General features: G+C 38.1%; 1 protein-coding gene across 4 annotated transcripts in view; it reads left to right on the forward strand.

Moving 5' to 3' along the window:
- Positions 1-11,427, forward strand: part of FGD4 (FYVE, RhoGEF and PH domain containing 4) — a 229,996-nt gene extending 218,569 nt beyond the window's left edge. For all 4 annotated transcript variants that reach the window (XM_027541685.1, XM_027541689.1, XM_027541690.1 and 1 more), the window contains exons 16-17: positions 3,052-3,192; positions 5,730-11,427. In XM_027541685.1, coding sequence (XP_027397486.1) covers positions 3,052-3,192; positions 5,730-6,011 — 423 coding nt within the window. In that variant the 3' untranslated portion in view covers positions 6,012-11,427. The remainder of the gene's footprint in view (positions 1-3,051; positions 3,193-5,729) is intronic.
- The last annotated feature ends 9,912 nt before the right edge of the window (positions 11,428-21,339 follow it).

The following is a 21,339-nucleotide window of genomic DNA, read 5'->3' on the forward strand; positions in this document are numbered from 1 at the left end:
CCTCCCAAACTTAGGATCTATAATGCAACTAATATCTGAAATGAATTTTATACCCAAATATATTAACAACATAAGTAATAAGTTATATAATAAGGCTCTTGGTGACAGAAAGTTCAAGATAGCCTGGAAATCTGTGAAGAATAGGCTCGTGATCAAAATTCTTATGTATCTAAAGTTATAGAACATTTACAATTCATTGATTCTAAGAATCACTTAGTATTTATTAAACATCTGTTCTGTATAAACATACAAAAGTCATTTCTGTTAACTGAAGAAGGATCATAAACATTAAAGTCCACTTGAGGTTAAAGTGTGAAGAAAGCTGAGCGCCGAAGAATTGATGCTTTTGAACTGTGGGGTTGGAGAAGACTCTTGAGAGTCCCTTGGACTGCAAGGAGATCCAACCAGTCCATTCTACAGGAGATCAGCCCTGAGTGTTCTTTGGAAGGAATGATGCTAAAGCTGAAACTCCAGTACTTTAGCCACCTCATCCGAAGAGTTGACTCATTGGAAGAGTCTCTGATGCTGGGAGGAATTGGGGGCAGGAGGAAAAGGGGACGACAGAGGATAAGATGGCTGGATGACATCACCGACTCAATGTACGTGAATTTGAGTGAACTCCGGGAGTTGGTGATGGACAGGGAGGCCTGGCGTGCTGCGATTCATGGGGTCGCAAAGAGTTGGACATGACTGAGCGACTGAACTGAACTGAACTGAACTGAGGTTAAAGTACGGTCCCACAAGCTATAACTCTGTGTTCTTCTAGGATATAGGTGTTGCTTGTATGGCAAACCAGAGTGGACTTTCTCTGACAGGGCATGGTGGAAAGATGTACTTCAGTAGATCCTAGAAACAAAAGTCATAATTTAGTATAAAATTTTTGCAATATGGTAATACAAAGTATGGAATGCCTTGGGGTCAGGGAAAATAGGTAACATTTCATTTGAGTCCAGAGTTAGTGTTCCTTGTTTTCAGATTGATTTTAAATGTTCATCTGCTTAGCTATATTTTTGTAAAATACACAATTATGTACTCAGGTATCGTCACAAGTCAGATTGATGTAAAAGTTTCTAAATGCTTATTCTTGCTTTTTGTGCTTATCTCTAACTGGTAGCAAAACAGTTGGCACACCAGCACTGCTCAGTGGATGACACTGGATTTGAGAGATACAAAATAGATGCAGGGATTTTCCTAGCAGTCTAGTAGTTAAGACACTGCATTTCCACTGCAGCGAACACAGGTTCAATACCTGGTCAGGGAACTAAGATCCTGCATGCCTCAAATAGAAAGAAAAGAAAAAGGCAGAGAACAGATGCAAACCATTGACCATTTTTTTTAGTATGGCCAAAAAATAGAAAAGAAAAAACAGAAAAGGATGCAAACTAATTGCTTTCCATAATATATGTAATAAAACCATCATTAGTCAAAGGATTTTGTTCCCTTTTTAACCAGTTATTTATGTGTTAGGAGCCAAAGCAGAAAACTGTACATGGCTCTACCAAGAGTTAATGTAATTTTAATAACTTTGAAATTATCTCAGGTAAAGGGCAGAGATTGCTGGTAATCATTTGCCTTTTTGCTATTGTATTCGTAAATAGTGACGCTGATAGAGCATTGTGGCTAAGAGTTCAAGCTCTGGATCCAGACTCAAATCCTAGTACACCATTTCCTAAATCTTAGGAAAGGTAGTTCATCTCTAAACCTCATGATAATGAAAGCAATACCTTTTCGGTGTTGGTGTTAATGTTACATGAATTGATACAAGTAGTAAGCTAAGAAAAGTGCCTTCATAGTAAGTAGTCAATAAATGTTTCAGTTCAGTTCAGTTGCTCAGTCGTGTCTGACTCTTTGCGACCCCATGAATCGCAGCACGCCAGGCCTCCCTGTCCATCACCAACTCCTGGAGTTCACTCAGACTCACGTCCATCAAGTCAGTGATGCCATCCAGCCATCTCATCCTCTGTCGTCCCCTTCTCCTCCTGCGCCCAATCCCTCCCAGCATCAGAGTCTTTTCCAAAGAGTCAACTCTTCGCATGAGGTGGCCAAAGTACTGGAGTTTCAGCTTAGCATCGTTCCTTCCAAAGAAATCCCAGGGCTGATCTCCTTCAGAATGGACTGGTTGGATCTCCTTGCAGTCCAAGGGACTCTCAAGAGTCTTCTCCACCACCACAGTTCAAAGGCATCAATTCTTCGGCGCTCAGCCTTCTTCACAGTCCAACTCTCACATCCATACATGACCACTGGAAAAACCATAGCCTTGACTAGACGGACCTTTGTTGGCAAAGCAATGTCTCTACTTTTGAATATGCTATCTAGGTTGGTCATAACTTTCCTTCCAAGGAGTAGGCGTCTTTTGATTTCATCGCTGCAGTCACCATCTGCAGTGATTTTGGAGCCCCCCAAAATAAAGTCTGACACTGTTTCCACTGTTTGCCCATCTGTTTCCCATGAAGTGATGGGACTAGATGGCATGATCTTCATTTTCTGAATGTTGAGCTTTAAGCCAACTTTTTCACTCTCCACTTTCACTTTCATCAAGAGGCTTTTGAGTTCCTCTTCATTTTCTGCCACAAGGGTGGTGTCATCTGCATATCTGAGGTTATTGATATTTCTCCTGGCAGTCTTGATTCCAGCTTGTGTTTCTTCCAGTCCAACGTTTCTCATGATGTACTCTGCATATAAGTTAAATAAGCAGGGTGACAATATGCAGCCTTGACATACTCCTTTCCCAATTTGGAACCAGTCTGTTGTTCCATGTCCAGTTCTAACTGTTGCTTCCTGACCTGCATACAGATTTCTCAAGAGGCAGGTCAGGTGGTCTGGTAATTCAAGGTCTGCTAATACAATTAAAATTGACTTAATTCATCATAGATCTAGATGCATATTTAAACAACTATTGCAGATGAACCTTCTTTGGGGCAATCCCAGGAGGCATTTTATGTAAATATATTATAATGTATCAATATTCCCTTCAGTTGAATTACCTCGCTATCTGGGTTTATTTTGTGTTCATTTCTCTGTCTCACTATTTCTTTGCATTATATTTTCTAGATTGAATCAGCGGAAGTATCTGGAAACAGTGTGGTATGCAGCTTTCTTCAGTATACGGAAAAGTCAAAACCTTGGCAGAAAGCTTGGTGTGTGATCCCCAAACAAGACCCTCTCGTGCTGTACATGTATGGTGCCCCCCAGGTATCTAAACTATATCTTTCTGAAGGGACAGAGGGAGGCAGGTGGACATTGAACTTAAAATTTTTCCATTACTTCTCTATAAAATAAAAGAATTCATACAGTTTCACTATTTTTCATTATAATTGAAAAATATAAGTAATTGTAATTCAGATTTATTTAGACTGATTCCTTCTATATCTGCTTAGCTGCTCAGTCATATCCAACTCTTTGTGACCCCATGGACTGTAGCCCACCAGGCTCTTCTGTTCATGGGATTCTCCATGCAAAAAACATTGGAATGGGTAGCCATTTCCTTTTCCAAGGGAGAGGGGATCTTCCAGACCCAGGGATCGAACCCAGGTCTCCTGCACTGCAGGCAGATTCTTTACTGTCTAAGCCACCAGGGAAGCCTGATTTCCTTCTATAGCCAAAAATGTTTTCTCCCTATGGATCATTTGCCCCCTTCTGTCAATCCTATTCAGTGGGTTCGAGAAAATATGGGTTGAATTAGTGAAGAGCATGGGAAGAAGAGGTTGAATCAGAGGGAAAGGCAAGCAGCCTTTTTAATAATAGGAAATATCAATAAGCCTTTTTTTCAATCCCTGAAAGGATAGATACCTGAAAAAGAAAGCAGTGTGAGAAGAAGGTGACTTTAAATCTACCTTGGATTACCATTATCCAGTAATAATTTGGGGGGACCTTGTGTGAATATCTCTAAAATAAGAATTTGGGAACAACAGGCATACAGCAGGCATTAATGGATTGTATTGTGCTTAAAAACCAACAACACATAAATCAATTGTGCACTCACTTAGAAACATGAAAATTTTAAAGTACCTGTTGTATTTTAGCCTATATCTACTTTAAGGGCTAGTGAAACTTTATTTTCAAAATAGACTAAAAATGCCAAGATGTGTACATGTATTTTTTACAGCATCGAATAAATTTCAGATGTATAGCACAGCTATTCAGAAATCGCTGTGTGTGTGTGAAAGTGAAAGTCCCTCAGTCGTGTCCAACTCTTTGAAACCCCATGTAGCCTGCCTGGCTCCTCTGTCCTTGGACTTCTCCAGACAAGAATACTGGTAGCTGTACCCTTCTCCAGGGGATCTTCCCAACCCACGGATTGAACCCAGGTCTCCTGCATTGCAGGCAGATTCTTTACTGTCTGAGCCACCAGGGAAGCCCATATACATATTTTTTAGATTCTTTTCCCTTATAGGTTATTACATAATATTCAGTATAGTTCCCTGTGTTATAAATAGGTCCTTGTTGGTTATCTATTTTATACATATTAGTGTGTGTGTGTGTTAATCCTAGCCTCCTAATTTATCCCTCCTTCCACCCCTCTGTCCCCTTTGGTAACCAAAAAGCCAATTTTTTTTTTCTGTGTCTGTGTCTCTTTCTGTTTTGGAAATAAGTTCATTTGTGTCTTTTTTTCCTTTTAGAGCCCACACATAAGTGATATCATATAATATTTGCCTTTCCTTTTCTGGTTTACTTCACTTAGTATAATAATTTCTGTGTCCATCCAAGTTGGTGCAGATGGCATTGTTTCATTCTTTTTATGGCTGAGCGATATTCCATTGTGTATGTGTGTGTATAAATATACCACGTCTTGTTTATCCATTCATTTGTGGATGGATATTTAGGTTGCTTCCATGTTTTGACTATTGTAAATAGTGCTGCACTGAACATTGAGGTGCATGTGTCTTACTGAGTTATGGTTTTCTCTGGATGTATGCTCAGGAGTGGGATTGCAGAATTATATAGTTGCTTTTTGTTGTTTTCGTTCAGTTTCTAAGTCATGTCTGACTCTTTGCAACCTGCACGAACTGCAACACATCATTTTCTTTGTTTTTAGTTTTTTAAGGAACCTCAACAGTGTTTTCCATAGTGGCTGAACCAAGTTACATTCCCACCAATAGTATAGGAGGTCTCCCTTTTCTCTACATCCTCTCCAGCATTTATTATTTATAGACTTTTTGATGGTGGCCATTCTGACCAGTGTAAGATGATACCTCACTGTAGTTTTGATTTGCATTTCTCTAATTAGCGATGGTGAGCATCTTTTCATGTACCTTTTGGCTATTTATATGTCTTCGAAGAAATGTCTATTTAGGTCTTCTGCCCATTTTTTAATTGGGCTATTTGTTTTTTTATTCTATTTCATTGTTTTTCCTGTCCATAAGTAAATTGATGAATGAATGAATTAAACACCAAATAGAACTGTGTTTGGTAATGAAATCATCATTAACATTTGCTGATTTTGTACAATAAAATTACTGTTCTTTTCTTCTCTTTTACACTGAATAAAGAGCTGAATGGGCTCCCTCACAGGGAAAGGTGTGGGGTCAATGAATTCTGGCTGATTTAGGCATTAGTGCTTATTCATTAATTCACTCAGGTGACATTACCAGTGGCCTCATGAAGAGGCACAGTGCTAAGCAATGATCTCTCCCATCTCCATGGAGAGCTCACATACAAGTCTGTGAAGAGATGGTGGGAAAGGAGCGTTGGTGGGAGCTGGATCACATCTCACCATGTTTTTCCCTTAGGATGTCAGAGCCCAGGCCACCATTCCACTCCTGGGCTATGTTGTGGACGACATGCCAAGGAGTGCAGACCTGCCACACAGTTTCAAACTGACCCAGTCTAAGTCTGTGCACAGCTTTGCTGCAGACAGTGAGGAACTGAAACAGAAGTGGCTGAAAATCATCCTTTTAGCTGTCACAGGTGAGACGCCAGAATGTCCTAGCCAGCATCCAGACACTTTGGACGATCATCTTGAACCTAAGAGAAAATCAGAATGCCAAGTTCCAAGACCTACCACGGTGTAGGGTGTGTCTCAAGATTTATAGCTCACGATATTCTCAGCTCTCCTTGTTCATCTCTTAGCACTTTATGTTGAAAAATTTTACAGGCTCATAAATGCATCTTTTGGGGGACTGTTTTTATGTACTCTTAGTGAAATTAATGTGCACAGCCATTCTACCCATAAAGTTTGAAATAATGTGAAAAGTGGAGCATTTTTCTAATGAGCTATTCCTTGAATATGTACTTTTGTCTTGGAAAAAAGTGGTATAAATTAATTCTATCACTTTAGGCTAGAGAAGTCTTCTTTCATTTAAGAAATCCTTTAATGTCTTCACTTACACATGTAGGCTTTATAACAGTTTGAAAGATATACCTCCATGTTGCCAAAATAGATCCACAGTAAAAATAAAAAAAGAAAAACAACAATACAGGGACAATTTAGGCTATTGTATTAACTTATTTAAGTTAGTTTATAAAACAAGCTGCATAAATGATGTACATTCTTTTAAAGCAAAAGAAAAAAGACACATTGTTGGTACTCAAGATAATACTTGTGTTTGTAGAAATACTTCTAAGAATAAAATGTCTTAAGTATATAGCAATTATGTACATACAGTATTAAATACAAATATATATATACACACTTTTCAGGTTAGGTTCATATTTGTCTCTAATTTATTTTTAAATATACAGCATGTTTTATCTTGGAACTGAGCAGTGTTCTAAACTTATGAGATGTTTTTGCTGATTTACATTTAACTGATTAACATCTAAGGGTATTGATATTTTTATAATAAAAAGCTGTAATTTATGTGGCATGGGATATATTAGTGAGTTCCAACAGTATTTTTAAAGTACTATTTTTCTTTGTTCTGTGCCTATTTAAAACAGTGCCTCTCTTTGAAGGTGCTAATAATACCTAGTTAAATATAAGATGAGGGTTTGATTAATGCTTCAGTCTTGATTACTCTGAGATAAAGTGCATTTTGGTCACTGGGATGATCAAGTCATACAGATTATTTTACCTTTTACCGTTCTCTAATTGTTGTGGCAGTTAACATCAACATGTATAAGATTCCTGACCTTACATAGAACTGGGACATACGGCAACTACACTTATTGTTATGTTTTCCTTTCCCTTAAGACTGTTAGTTTTGGTTAAATGAGGACTATATATAGTTAACACTTAAGATAACTGTGTGGGCTTATTCCTTTGTCAGATACGAAAAAAAAATTCACATGTGATAATCTATGATTAAGGGTAAAGGATAGGTAATTAAGGCAGTTTATGCTTAATTTTTTAAACCACCTCACTAAAGAACAGTGGGGGAAAATACAATATAGAAAAAATAGTATTTTAATGGCAGGTTTTGGGGGGTACAATATGATTGATGAAAATTTGAGCATTCCCCCCCCTTTTATCCTCTGGGGAATTTTAATAAACAATTTTAATATTAATAGATTCCTGTCACAAAGGCCGTTCTTTATTATATTGTAGTTGTGATTAAAATCTCACATTGTTGGATATTTAAGTTAATCCTTTTCTCAAACTTAGATCTCTCTCTTGTTTTACACTTACTCTATCATGTTCCAAACATTGTCATTTTTTAAATTCATCGGTCTGCTAGAAATCCACAAGAGTGATCCTACTAGCCTTTGGGGATTACACTTTTAAAGGTAGATCAGATTCACTCAGAATTGGAGATTGCCACACATTTTATTCAGGCCCTGTTTTTTAAAGAAATATATGAAGTATCAGTATCTCTTTTTTTCCCCCACATCCCTAAGGAGAAGCTAAACTAATTATAGTGGGCATGATTAGATTGCCTTCTTCTGAAAAAGGAATACCAGCCATTACCATCAACATTAAGCCAAATACTTGGAGCCAAAAAAATATAAAGGTAGCTTCTTAGGCCTATTAAATTAAGGACAAATTTAAAATATTTACATTGTTTCTCTTTTCTAGTTGCCAGGCATGGGTGTATTTGTGTATGTGGTGTTTAGGGGTGATTATTGAGAAGGTTATAATATGGCTGTAGGTGATGCTTTCTTTGATTTTCTTAATCTCAAGAAAAGAGAAGCAGTAAAAATGTAGAATGATTATCAGGAGAAGGTGACTTGTAATGAGGACAGAAAAATGGAAATGTAAGGGCCAGTTAGAAGATTTACAAGTCAAATTATTTTTAAAAACTATTTTGAAGAACAAGATTACATTTTTCCTACAAATAAGTCCTCCTGGAATGGAAGTAACATGAACAGATTCAAATTTTGGCTTAGTAATAATCAAATGTTATTTAATGTAGATTATTGAAAGAAGACTCATGTAAAGAGAATATTTATTATCATACTCTTAACATTATCTTTAATTTTTTTCCCAAAAAAATAGAAATGTTAGCATCAGAAGAGAATTTCTGCTTATCCAATCCCGTCTTCACATTCCACATGTTCTTTTGTCAGGCACAAAGAGAAGCAATGAAGCAGCTTTGTTTTCATTGATGCTTTTACTTGGAGAAAGGCAAAGGAATACTTCTAGCCATTTAGAAACACTCAACCAAAAGACCTCAAAATGCACCTAATTGATTATAAGAGTAATGTCTTCTGCTTTCTGAGACACCTGAGCTGTCATAATAAATTGAGCCTAGAAAAGCAATTGATTGTTTTACTATTAAAACAACATTCCATAAGGGCCTTATTCTTTATTTTCCTCTAAGTCATCTTTTCTTTAACATGCCCTTCCTTCAGTCTTAAAAAAAATACTTCTTTGATAAAAACTACTATTTATTATAAAACATTCCAGTTTTTTAAATATAAGTTTTGCTTTATTGAAAGTCTACCATTTGGTATATTGAATATGACATGTAGTGCAGACTTATCTTCAGGTTTTAAGTGGGACCCAAAAATGAAAAATGCCACCACCCACTTTTGTGACAGTGGCATCTATAATGCCATCATGTATGCAAGCAATAAAATTTTACAGGGTAGGATTTTATACTGAAACTTTAATGTGAACATTCCTAGTCACAATGATATAGAGAATTAACTTCTAGGAGTGATACTGTAATTCGAATTGCTCATTTTAAGGAAAAGAAAGTACATGTGGCAGGGTTTGGAGAAGGGATAACATTATTCTTGAGATTCAAGTAACCATCAAAAGCCTTTTTATTTTTGCAAAGGGTCTGGGTGGTTAAAAAAAACCAAACAGTTAAAGCACATCTGCACAACTTTATCAGGTTACATTTCATTTTCCATGAAGCTTAATGTAGATTGGTATATTTACTGGCTAATGTACGCAAATTAAAAAGAAAAAAAAATCCCAATTTTTAAAACTTATCAAAACTTTTATTGTCTTCTTTGTGGAAACAGGATTTGTCCCCCTCTAAATTCTCATTTTTGATTATACCCAAAGCCTTAAGTTCTTATCCTGAACTCATTGTCTGTGATAACTGTAATACTGATCTTTCTGAGCTGAGTATATCCTGAGGAAAAGGTAACAATGGGAACAAATAAACTTCTAGGGAACAAAAGGTTTTTGTTGTTATTTTGTTTTTTGTTTTTGCAGGTATTCTTGCTGTATTGCAGAATAGAAAATTTTGTCTACATTACATAATGTTCCTGTTAGAGCCTCTAAGATTAAAAGCACATGGTATATATAAGCTAAAATTAACTCAAAAAGCAAAAATATCTTAATGTCTTCATTCTTAAATTTTATATTCTTTAAGAATATATTAATATGAAATCTGTGACTAATGTGTTCTTATTCTTAGGGCTATATTGAACATCTGTGGTGGATCATGTTACTTTTTCATCCTCATCCAATTTTAGTAGAACCAAATTGCTTTTTATTTTAATACTATTATTTACTATAGAGTCTCCAGATTTACAAAATGGATTATAATATAGAAAGACTACTAGATATACTTTTGAAACCCTTTCTGTGAGTTTATGCATACAGGTATATATGTAAAAGCACTGTTGATTTCAAATTCTGTTTTTCCATAGGAATAAAATTTTTATAGAAAATATTCTTTTTAACTTAAATATTTTAACATAAATTATATATATGGATTTTTAGTAAAATCTATTCTTATGTATGCCCTGTAATCATGTTGTCATGAGAAGATAACTTTGCTTTCTTTACTGATACGGCAGAGAAGAATATGATTAGGAATTGAAACAAGCAAGTACGGACAGAAAGGTGGACAGAAAGAGACCCATGGTCTCCAAATCAGAGCAATATATCTAAGATAAATGAAAATTATTTAAACTGCAGGGGGGTATAAACTATAAGATGCAAATCTATGTAATTGCACACTCATAGATCTATTGCACCTGGGCCTTTCACCTTGGCCTCTAAATTTATACCACTAGTATCTTGTCATTGGGCTTCCCAGGTGGCTCAGTGGTTAAAAATCCACCTGCTAAGCAGGAGATGTGGATTCAATCCCTGGGTCAGGAAGATCCCCTGGAGAAGGAAATGGCAACCCACTCTAGTATTCTTGCCGGGGAAATCCCATGGACAGAGGAGCCTGATGGACTGTAGCCTATGGTGTTGCAAAGAATCAGACACGACTTAGCAACTAAACAGCAACAATCATATTATTACTTTTTCTTTTAGACTTAAAAAAGAATACTGTTGGACCATTTTCTGCACTGTTTAATGACATAAAAAAAAAAAAATCCCTCTAAAGTCAGTCATGGTCTGTCTTCTACTTTTTGGACTGAACATTTGGCAGGAAACAGTGTCTTTTCTGTCTTTTGAAATAAAGTAGCACATGGCTTCTACAAGATAGTTAACTCATTGTGAGTCACTGAGAGTTACATGATGTTTACCCCTTCCTAAAATTCATTATAGATTGAATTAGTGAGATTAGGTAGACTAGTGAGAAATTAAATCAAGAAATATTGTAGCATATTTGAATAAGTGAATACCAAATACATAGAGTGAGATATATATACATTAATATATAAGTTTGGGAAAAGACATAATAGTCTATGGGACCATTATGATAACAGAATTGCATTATATATTACATATTATATGGATGTTGGAATGTATCACTTGGGGAAGGTCTCCATCAGCAATCATATCTGTATATAAAATTTGGGGGATTTTGTTTGTTTTACAAACTAGCATTTCATTTTGTGAGTGACAATTGACTGTTATTTTTGAATAAGTGCTATCTGGGTTTTTGAATTGTTGAATGATCAATTTGAAAAGGTATGTTAGCAAAATTTTAGAGTTAACTCAAATGTGAAAAAGTGTACACAAAAAGTAAGTTTTCTTTTCTAGCTGTATGAATGTAAAATACTTGCAGATAGTGTATATATTGTGTAAATATGTATATTTGGTCAGAGAGCTGGAAACATTGTAAAATTAAGCACTTTAATTCTTATTAAATAAATACTTGTATCTTGTAAATAAATACATCCTTGAATGAATTCTAAAGGCTTAGATGTTATTTGAGCTAGGATTATGCATGTTCAGTACACAATGATTTGGTTGTTAGAAATTTTGGTTGATTCAGAAAAAAGTTACGGCATTAAGGTACTGATGTTCCTTCTGACCTCCAATCCCACCAAACCCTGTGTAAATGTTTCAAGAATAAAGTTTGTGACAGAAGCCAGGATTGCCTGGTTATAGAGATATAGGGGCTTCTCCTATAAGAACTACAAGGCCAGACCTCCAGGAACTGGTAAAGCAGCGCTGCTTTGTTCTCTTTGAAATGACTGCTGTACCCCACAGTGCTCCGTCTTGTGAAACAGAAATAGAAAGGAACCGTGTTTGAGTCTTAGTCCTGCAATTACCTGTTATGTGATCTTAGACAGTTTGCCTGAATCCCAGTAACAAACTCACGTTCATTTCAAGGAATAAGAAACAGACATTCAGTAACTATGAAGCACTATACAAAATAGCATTTCATGGAGCACTTCATTGGGATCATACCTTATTGGCCTTTAATTGAACAAATAAAAGATATCCCTCAAAGGAATCCTAAGTGACTCTCAGTGTTATAAGTAAAATATTTCTAGAAATAATCCTTTTTAGGCATTTATTACCTTTAAGAATTTCTTAAACTAAATGTTGCCCTTGGCCCGTTGATATGAATTGTTTGGGTCCATCTTACCCCAGAATAGAAATTATGGTGGAGAGAGCTAGTGTGGCCTGTTTGAGGGCTTTTCGAACTTTAATATACATAGGAATCGCCTAAAGATCTTATTCAAATACAGATTCTGATTTAACAGGTCAGTGACAAGGCAGTTCTTGTTAACTAGGTCTCAGGTGATGCTGTTGCTCCTTAAACCAGTCTTGGAGTAACAAGCTTTGTATCATAGACAACTGGCCAGACGTCCCTGGCTCTGTCACTTACTGGTTGTCACTTTAGGCACAAACTCTTCTTTGAAAAGTTGTGGAACGTAAATGAGAGAATACGGTAGTATGTTGCCTGGCTCACAGGAGACATTTATTAAATAATTGTTAGTATCATGAATAGAGATCATTAAGGTAACATGGAAGTTTGCTGCCCTGACTATACAGTAGAATCACCTGGAAAGTAGTTAGACCGAGTCATCCTCGGCCTTAGCCTCAGAAATTCTATTTGGGGGTTGGGCTGTGGACATTAGTAGTGTCAAAAATTCCCCAGGTGATCCTGATGAGAAACCTCGAGAAAGTGATTGCACACATTATTTCACACATTATTCCACATAAGCCTCACACAGCACTCTTAACATTTTCATATTAAATAAGCAGGAATAGAGCTAAGATTAAGTAATTTGTCACTCCGCTTTAAAAAAAAAAAATTGTCTTTGGCTGTGCTAGCTCTTCATTGCTGTGAAGGCTTTTCTCTAGTTTCAGTGAGTGGGGGGTATTCTTCAGTTGCAGTGCCTGGGCTTCTCATTGAAGTAGCTTCTCTCCTTGCAGAGCATGGGCTCTAGGGAGTGTGGGCTTCAGTAGTTGTAGTTCCTGAGCTCTAGAGCACAGGCTCAATAGCTGTGGTGCACCAGCTTAACTGTTCCACGACTTGTGGGATCTTCCAGGACCAGGGATCAAACCCGTGCCCTCTGCATTGGCAGGTGGATTCTTTACCACTGAGCCACCAGGGAGGGCCCTGTCACTCAGCTCTTGAAGTCCTCTCTTCTTTATCTGGTTTAAACATTCAATCACTATAATCACTCCTTTGCATTCAATTCACTCAACCTCCTCTCTAGCTTTGTCTTACTTGCTTGACAAAATCAAAACCTGGTTGACTCTATTCTGTCTTCATGCCTACAGCCAAGTAGCCAAACAAAATGAACAACTATATTGATTGGTCTCATTTTAAATTCTTTACTGGATTACCATTTTGTATCCCCTTTCTCATACCTCCGACACCACCTCCCTCATCCTGCACCCAGTTGATGACCTTCTTACTTTACTCAGAAAATTAATTTACAGAGGACTCCTGCAGTTTCCCATAACTGCATCCAGCTGTCTACCAACACAGGTTCTACATACTCTTCTCTTCCTAACCATCCATGTTCCTACTTAAATCTGATTTCTAGTTTACACTGTATCCTGTCCCCACTCACCTTCTCAAGAATGCTGTTCCAACCATTATCTTTTTCTCATAAAATATCAACTTTCCTTCTTAACTGAATCTACCAGCAAACATATAGGTTACAGTATTTCCCAACCTAAATAAACCTCTTCACTACACTTCCCCTGCCACCTACCACCCATTTTTCCTTCCTTTTTGGAGCAATAGTTGAGTTGTCTATACTTGTTTCCAATTCCTCTCTTCCCATTCTTCCCTGAATATACTCCAATCAGGCTGAAAAATGTATCTCCCTTGATAAAACCTACTTTATCCATAATTTTCTCCATCTTCATTAATTGCAACTCTGGTTTTCAACTTTCTTAAGCCAAAAACTTTCATCTTTGACTCCTCTCTTTCTCAGAATACACATCCAATAATCAGGAATTTATATTAGCTTACCTTTAAAATATTCCAAGAATTTTTCAGATTCTTTTTTACCAATTCCCACTGCTACCATTCTGGCCTAAACCATCATTGTCTTGCTACATTATTTCAGTAGCTTTCTAATTAGTCTCAAGTCTTCCAGCTCTCCCTCCACCCCTCCACTATTAAAAAGGCAGCCAGAGGAGTCTGTTAAAACACAAATCAAATTACGTGGCTTCTGTACCCCAATCCCTCCAGGGACTCCCATCTCCCTTAGAATAAAAGCCAAAGTCCTTTGGCCTCATAAATTTTTATGTTTCCCCACTGCTGCTGCTGCTGCTGCTAAGTCGCTTCAGTCATGTCCGACTCTGTGTGACCCCATAGACGGCAGCCCACCAGGCTCCCCCACCCCTGGGATTCTCCAGGCAAGAACACTGGAGTGGGTTGCCATTTCCTTCTCCAATGCATGAAAGTGAAAAGTGAAAGTGAAGACCGTCAGTTGTGTCCGACTCTTAGCAACCTCATGGACTGCAGTCTATGAGGCTGCTCCTTCCATGGGATTTTCCCAGGCAAGAGTACTGGAGTGGGGTGCCATTGCCTTCTTCACTACACCACCCCATACATTTTACTTTTCTTTAAGCAAACCAAGTACACTTCAGCCTTAGAACATCGACACTGTTCCTTCTTCCCTGCAGTGCTCCTTTCCCAGATGTCTGCATGAGCACCTTTTCCAGTTTAGAGTCTGCTCAGATCTCATCACCGCAACCTCAGTTTACTGCCTCCACTACCAACATAACACTCTCATTCCTCAACCTGACCTATTTTTTCCTTATAACACTTGGCATCTTGTAACAAACTAGATAATTAGCTGTTGGGTTTTTTGTTTTCTATGTTCTTTATCTACTAGAACATAAGCGCCTTGAAAGTAAGGATTTTTATCTGTTTTAATCACTGATGCCCTCAATCCCCAGTACTAGGAGTTACTTGGCACTTTGTAGACTTTCAATAAAAACTGGATACAAAAGCTAGGCTATAAAAATTAAAAATGAACAGAAATGTACTTCCAAAGTATCAAATTGTTGTGAACACAAAACTTTGGAACAGGGAATGAGAGGAAAAGAAAGCAACATTTTATATAGTTAAATTGTTTTAGTAACAAAGCCAAATTCCTGATTGTTTAAAACATAGTCAAGGACTTCAAAATATAATAATGAAAATCTTAGTCAGCCTTTGCAGATGGAGTCTTGCTATAAAAAAAGTCAGTCTCAGCTTGCTCTCATCACCATCACCGCAACATCTAGTCTATGAGGAAATTAGAGGCAGCTGGTCACTGTTCCAGAAGGAGCCAGAAGTGGTGAAAGATGCATGTCCCAAGGAAGTGGGGCTAGAGAGGACCTGCCAGAGGGTTTGGATAATGAGCTCCTAGTCTGGAGTCAATCTCTTACAGAGGAAATGATCCATGTTTTGTTTTGGTCTTGTATTTATAAATACAGAGCCAGGTTGCTTTGTCTCAATAAAGGAAACTGCTTTTATAGAGTAAGATGTTACCACATAGTCATGGTGTTTTCACAGGAAACCATATTTTTAGATTGCTTACATATATGGTTATCATACACTGAACAAAGGTAGTAACTGAAACGAGTGTATTTTTCTATATGGAATCATGTTCAAAGCTGGGAGAAACATGCCACATCCTAAAGATCATCTTGTAGTTTTCCATTAAGATCTGTGTGTTCTTGGGGAGTGGAAAACAGGCAGGCACAGACTACAGGGAGGCACAGGCTCACAGTTTTAAATAGAAGGGAAGGAAATATAGAGAAATTATTTTCTTAAGTCTTGATGCTTTTCTGAGTATACCGTTTTTGTTGAGTTTTGAACTCTATTGATGTTTTATGTACACAAGCACCCATGATAAAAAATGATGAAAAAACTGAAATGGAACATAAATACCAATGAATATATCAGTGGTCAAAAAAATGCCAAGTGAATAACAACCACTCTACACAAAAATTAGAAGAATTAATGCACATTTTTAAAAAAGGTAAGTATTTATGCATTTTTTGGCTGCAGTGTATTCATCTAGGGTGTTTGTTGCTGCTCACGGACTTTCTTTCTCACAGTTTTACTGTGCAGGCTTCTCACTGCAGTGGATTCTCTTGTTGCAGAGAATGGGCTCTGGAGCACTCAGGCTTCAGTAGTTGCAGCACTCAAGCTCAGTAGCTGTGGTGCATGGGCTGACCTGCCCCGCAGCATGTCGAATCTTCTCAGACCAAAGATCGAACCCATGACCCTGCGTTGGCAGGCGGATTCTCACTGGACCACCAAGGGAATCCCTAATGCACACTTTTGAATGCAGTATGTTGATAATACATGCTTAGACTAAAGGCAAATAGAATCTTATAGAGGTAGTGAATTCTAGGTCATTGGTTTGTTTTATCCAGTGGTATGACAACATTTCAAAAGTCTATGAGCTCTAGAGCTGAGCAAATTAGCATGTTGAATATAATGGGAGCCAAATTTCTCACTGACAAGAGAAGGCAGTTACAATATGGGAAAGGGGGAATGTGATAAATTTTGTGTTGTTGGACTAGAATTACAGGTATCAATACTGCTACTGCTGCTAAGTCGCTTCAGTCGTGTCTGACTCTGTGCGACCCCATAGACTGCAGCCCACCAGGCTCCCCCGTCCCTGGGATTCTCCAGGCAAGAACACTGGAGTGGGTTGCCATTTCCTTCTCCAATGCATGAAAGTGAAAAGTGAAAGTGAAGTCGCTCAGTCGTGTCCGACTCCCAGCGACCCCATGGACTGCAGCCTACCAGGCTCCTCCATCCATGGGATTTTCCAGGCAAGAGTACTGGAGTGGGATACCATTGCCTTCTCCGACAGGTATCAATATGAACACATAATTTTATAGTTATTTAGCTAACTGGGTATAGATATAATACATATATAGATGTGTGTACATATGTATATTTGTGTGTGCACTCATGCTGTGAGGGTCAAGAAGCAATAATACCCCAATAGCAATGTGTATACCTATGTTGGTTTCTAAATACCGTTTCCACTAAAGGAACCAGAACTGCTTGAAAAACTGGCTGATTCTAGGGGTATAGCAGAGAAAATTCAAGATAAGCCTGGACTATCATACTGTGACAAAAAGTGAAGGGGTTACCCTGGTAGCTCAGCTGGTAAAGAATCCGCCTGCAATGCAGGCGACCCTGATTCAGTTCCTGGGTCAGGAAGATCGGCTGGAGAAGGGATATGCACTCCAGTATTCTTGGGCTTCCCTGGTGGCTTCGTCAGCTACAGTCCATGGAGTCGCAAAGAGTCTGACATGACTGAGTGACTCCCTCACTCAAAAAAAGTGAAAAAGTACTCAAAGAATGACGTGAACATGTCAAAAGACCCAGAAGTTAGCTTGAAGAGGCTCCAAATAGCAAAATCTAGGACAGTTGAACATAAATATTGAGTGTTTCCTATATGCTAGTTGTTTATTGTATCAATATTTAAAGTCTAGGATTATTTTGAATATGCTGACAGTTGGTTTCCTTTTAAATTTCTCTTAGCATACAAATAACTCTCCTTATATTTTATCATGCCTCTAAATCAGAAAGTATGTTCTTTGTAAACAAAATACTCTGAATATTTTAAAATATATTAGTCATATTGTCACAAAATGTATATATGTCAATATTCACAAGGTAAATTTCTGACACTTGTCATCTATGATTCAACCTAATATAAGATTTATAAAATGAAGTAAAAACAGAAGCATCCTCTTTTAACCAAAGTGGAAACATGAACAAATAAGTATCTAAAATGTTATAAAATTACACATTGTTTCAAATAAGGGACTATGTTCCTGGTTGTTTAATATTTAGTAATATTAGTTTATTTAAGGAATCCAAGAAAGGCTAATGGAATTTGAGTAGGAAAAAATTGTGTCAGAATAAAGGAGATAGCAAGCTGAGAATATCTCTGACTTTTCCAGGTTCCAGAGCTCCTTCATGAATTTGGTGTTCTTATAGAGGTATAAATGGCTGCATCATTTATTTTAAAAATCCTAAATATCACAGAGGACCTGAGTTTCAGAAAACAGTAGAAAAAGTGCAGTAGAACAAGTTATACATTTCAGGATTCAGAACCCAAGGCAAGGAAACTATGAAACCATATGAGCAGAAAATCAAGCTGCCAAAGCAAAGTCCGATGAAGTTGAAAAATGGTGAAATACTGGGCGCTTTTTTTCTTAACTCTCCTTCCCTGTATTTTCCAGTTTTTCTAAAGTCTAAATATAGAAGTTATGAAAAGTGTCATTTTTAAGGAACTACCAACATTCACCAAAGAATGTGTTACCAGCCCACCTACCATCATTTACCAATAGTGGTGGCAACAGGGCAGACTCAAACTTCCTCTCACCCACAGGGCATTATCTGGGGGTTAAACTGGGCTCCACCCAGAAGAGAGGATCCCCAGCCCCTGCACTTTGCATTAGTTTGTCACCTGAGCTCCAATTATATGACGTATGCTGCAGATCTTAGTTTTCAAAAGATTCCTTGGTCAACATAACCAGCATATAACAAGGGAAATTTCTTCCAACTTCTGCCAATAATCTGCCTTTTATGGCCCTGAAGGAGGCCAAGGATGAGGGTCCAATGGGATACTGCTGGTGCTGCTGCTGCTAAGTCGCTTCAGTCGTGTCCAACTCTGTGCGACCCCATAGACGGCAGCCCACCAGGCTCCCCCGTCCCTGGGATTCTCCAGGCAGAACACTGGAGTGGGTTGCCATTGCCTTCTCCAATGCATGAAAGTGAAAAGTGAAAGTGAAGTCGCTCAGTCGTGTCCAACTCTTCTCGACCCCATGGACTGCAGCCCACCAGGCTCCTCCATCCATGGGATTTTCCAGGCAAGAATATTGGAGTAGGGTGCCTTTGCCTTCTCCGCCAATGGGATACACAGGTTCCCAAATACAGTAATAATTTGGTACCTCTTAAAATTAGTGTTCAGTTGTGTCTGACTCTTTGCAACCCTGTAGACTGTAGCCCATCAGGCTCCTCTGTCTATGGGATTCTCCAGGCAAGAATACTGGAGTGGGTAGCCATTCCCTTTTCCAGGGGGTCTTCCTGACCCAGGGATCAAACCTGGGTCTCCCACATCACTGGCAGCTGAGCCACCAGGGAATCCCCAAAACTATTGCTACTGAAATACTTAATATTTATTCAGAAAAGGAATAGCCAAGTATTAAGACTTGGGGGAAGCTCTTCTATTGTATTCTCAGTTCTTCAGTTTGGGCAAGAGAGTTGTATACACTTACTATTCACAAAGTAAAAAGATGAAATCAGCCGGACCCAGTTTCACTAAAAAGCGGCTTAGAGACCACTGCTCAAGTGTGCCCCTGGGGATTCAAGTACGACAAGTGATTTTAACCGCCTTCTGTTTGTAAGAAGAATTTTCGTAAATACGACTTTCTCCATATCACTATTTTCTACCGTGACAGTGCTCACTACAATGGCAGCCCCTACAGTGGCGCATGGACAGCTCCCCTGCTGGTCCACCCCTTAACCCAGCTCTGCTGGGAAGAGCAGGTGACGGTGCAGCTTCCTTGTGGTTCTCCCAGTCACCTTTGTCCCCTCAACCCTGTCCCCTTATTCTCCTTCCCTTAAAAATAACAATAATTTCTCAAATATGTCTACACTGAGTCCAAGGGATAGACTATCACAGCTCAGTCTTATCCCAAATTATGGGTGTCTTTTCATGAAATAGGGATCTACTGTTTGTAGTCTTAGATCTTATTAGTTTCATTTAACATCATATTCTAAGCACTTTATCTTTAAAAAGTTTTTAATAGTTATGGTCAACATTTGAGGGCCTACTACACACTATTCTAGGATCTTTACATGGATTATTTCATTTATTCTCCCCCACAAATTTATTTATAAAATCTACCCTGATTTTCCCATTTTGAAAATTTCCCATTTTGCACCAGTTTATTTTTTAATGCTCCCAAATACTTATAATTTGCTTTTCCCATTTTTTCCGGTTTCTCATTGCTTTGAATTTACTTTTGATATCCCATATTTTTTCTTTTATTTTCTTCTTTTGGTATCCTGTATTTAATAAAAGTCACTTTTCCCTCTCAGTTTCTAGTTTATTATTATAAAAGGTTGTTTACATTTATCTCTAACAGGTTTTAAAAATCTCAGTGGTTTTATCTATTGTTCTTTTCTTCTACTTTTATTGAGAGATAATTGACATGCAGCACTGTATAAGTTTAAGGTGTACAGAATAATGATTTAACTCACGTGAGTCAGGAACTAATTACCACAATAAGTTTACTGATCAGATCAGATCAGATCAGTCGCTCAGTCGTGTCTGACTCTTTGTGACCCCATCAATTACAGCACGCCAGGCCTCCCTGTCCATCACCAACACCCTGAGTTCACTCAGACTCACGTCCATCGAGTCAGTGATGCCATCCAGCCATCTCATCCTCTGTCGTCCCCTTCTCCTTCTGCCCCCATCCCTCCCAGCATCTGAGTCTTTTCCAATGAGTCAACTCTTCGCATGAGGTGGCCAAAGTACTGGAGTTTCAGCTTTAGCATCATTCCTTCCAAAGAAATCCCAGGGCTGATCTCCTTCAGAATGGACTGGTTGGATCTCCTTGCTGTCCAAGGGACTCTCAAGAGTCTTCTCCAACACCACAGTTCCAAAGCATCAATTCTTCAGTGCTCAGCCTTCTTCACAGTCCAACTCTCACATCCATACATGACCACAGGAAAAACCAAAGCCTTGACTAGACAGACCTTTGTTGGCAAAGTAATGTCTCTGCTTTTGAATATGCTATCTAGGTTGGTCATAACTTTCCTTCCAAGGAGTAAGCGTCTTTTAATTTCATGGCTGCAGTCACCGTCTGCAGTGATTTTGGAGCCCAGAAAAATAAAGTCTGACACTGTTTCCACTGTTTCCCCATCTCTTTCCCATGAAGTGATGGGACCAGATGCCATGATCTTAGTTTTCTGAATGTTGAGCTTTAAGCCAACTTTTTCACTCTCCACTTTAACTTATATGCAGAGTACATCATGAGAAACGCTGGACTGGAAGTTTACTGAACATCATCTCAAAATTAAAGAAGTATAAAACCATTTTTTTCTTGCAGTGAGAAATCTTAAGATTTACTCTCTTAACAGCTTTCATATATGACATAGAGCAGTGTTACTTATATTGTATGTTACATCCCTAGTACTTATTTATCTTGCAATTGAAAGTTTGTACATTTTTACTACCTTCCTTTGATTCCCCTTCTCCCCAACCCCACTTCAGTTCAGTTCAGTTGCTCCAGTCGTATCCAACTCTTTGCGACCCCATGAACTGCAGCACGCCAGGCTTCCCTGTCCATCACCAACCCCCAGAGTTTAC

Source organism: Bos indicus x Bos taurus, chromosome 5 (assembly GCF_003369695.1).
Source record: "Bos indicus x Bos taurus breed Angus x Brahman F1 hybrid chromosome 5, Bos_hybrid_MaternalHap_v2.0, whole genome shotgun sequence".
NCBI classification, from domain to species: domain Eukaryota; kingdom Metazoa; phylum Chordata; class Mammalia; order Artiodactyla; family Bovidae; genus Bos; species Bos indicus x Bos taurus.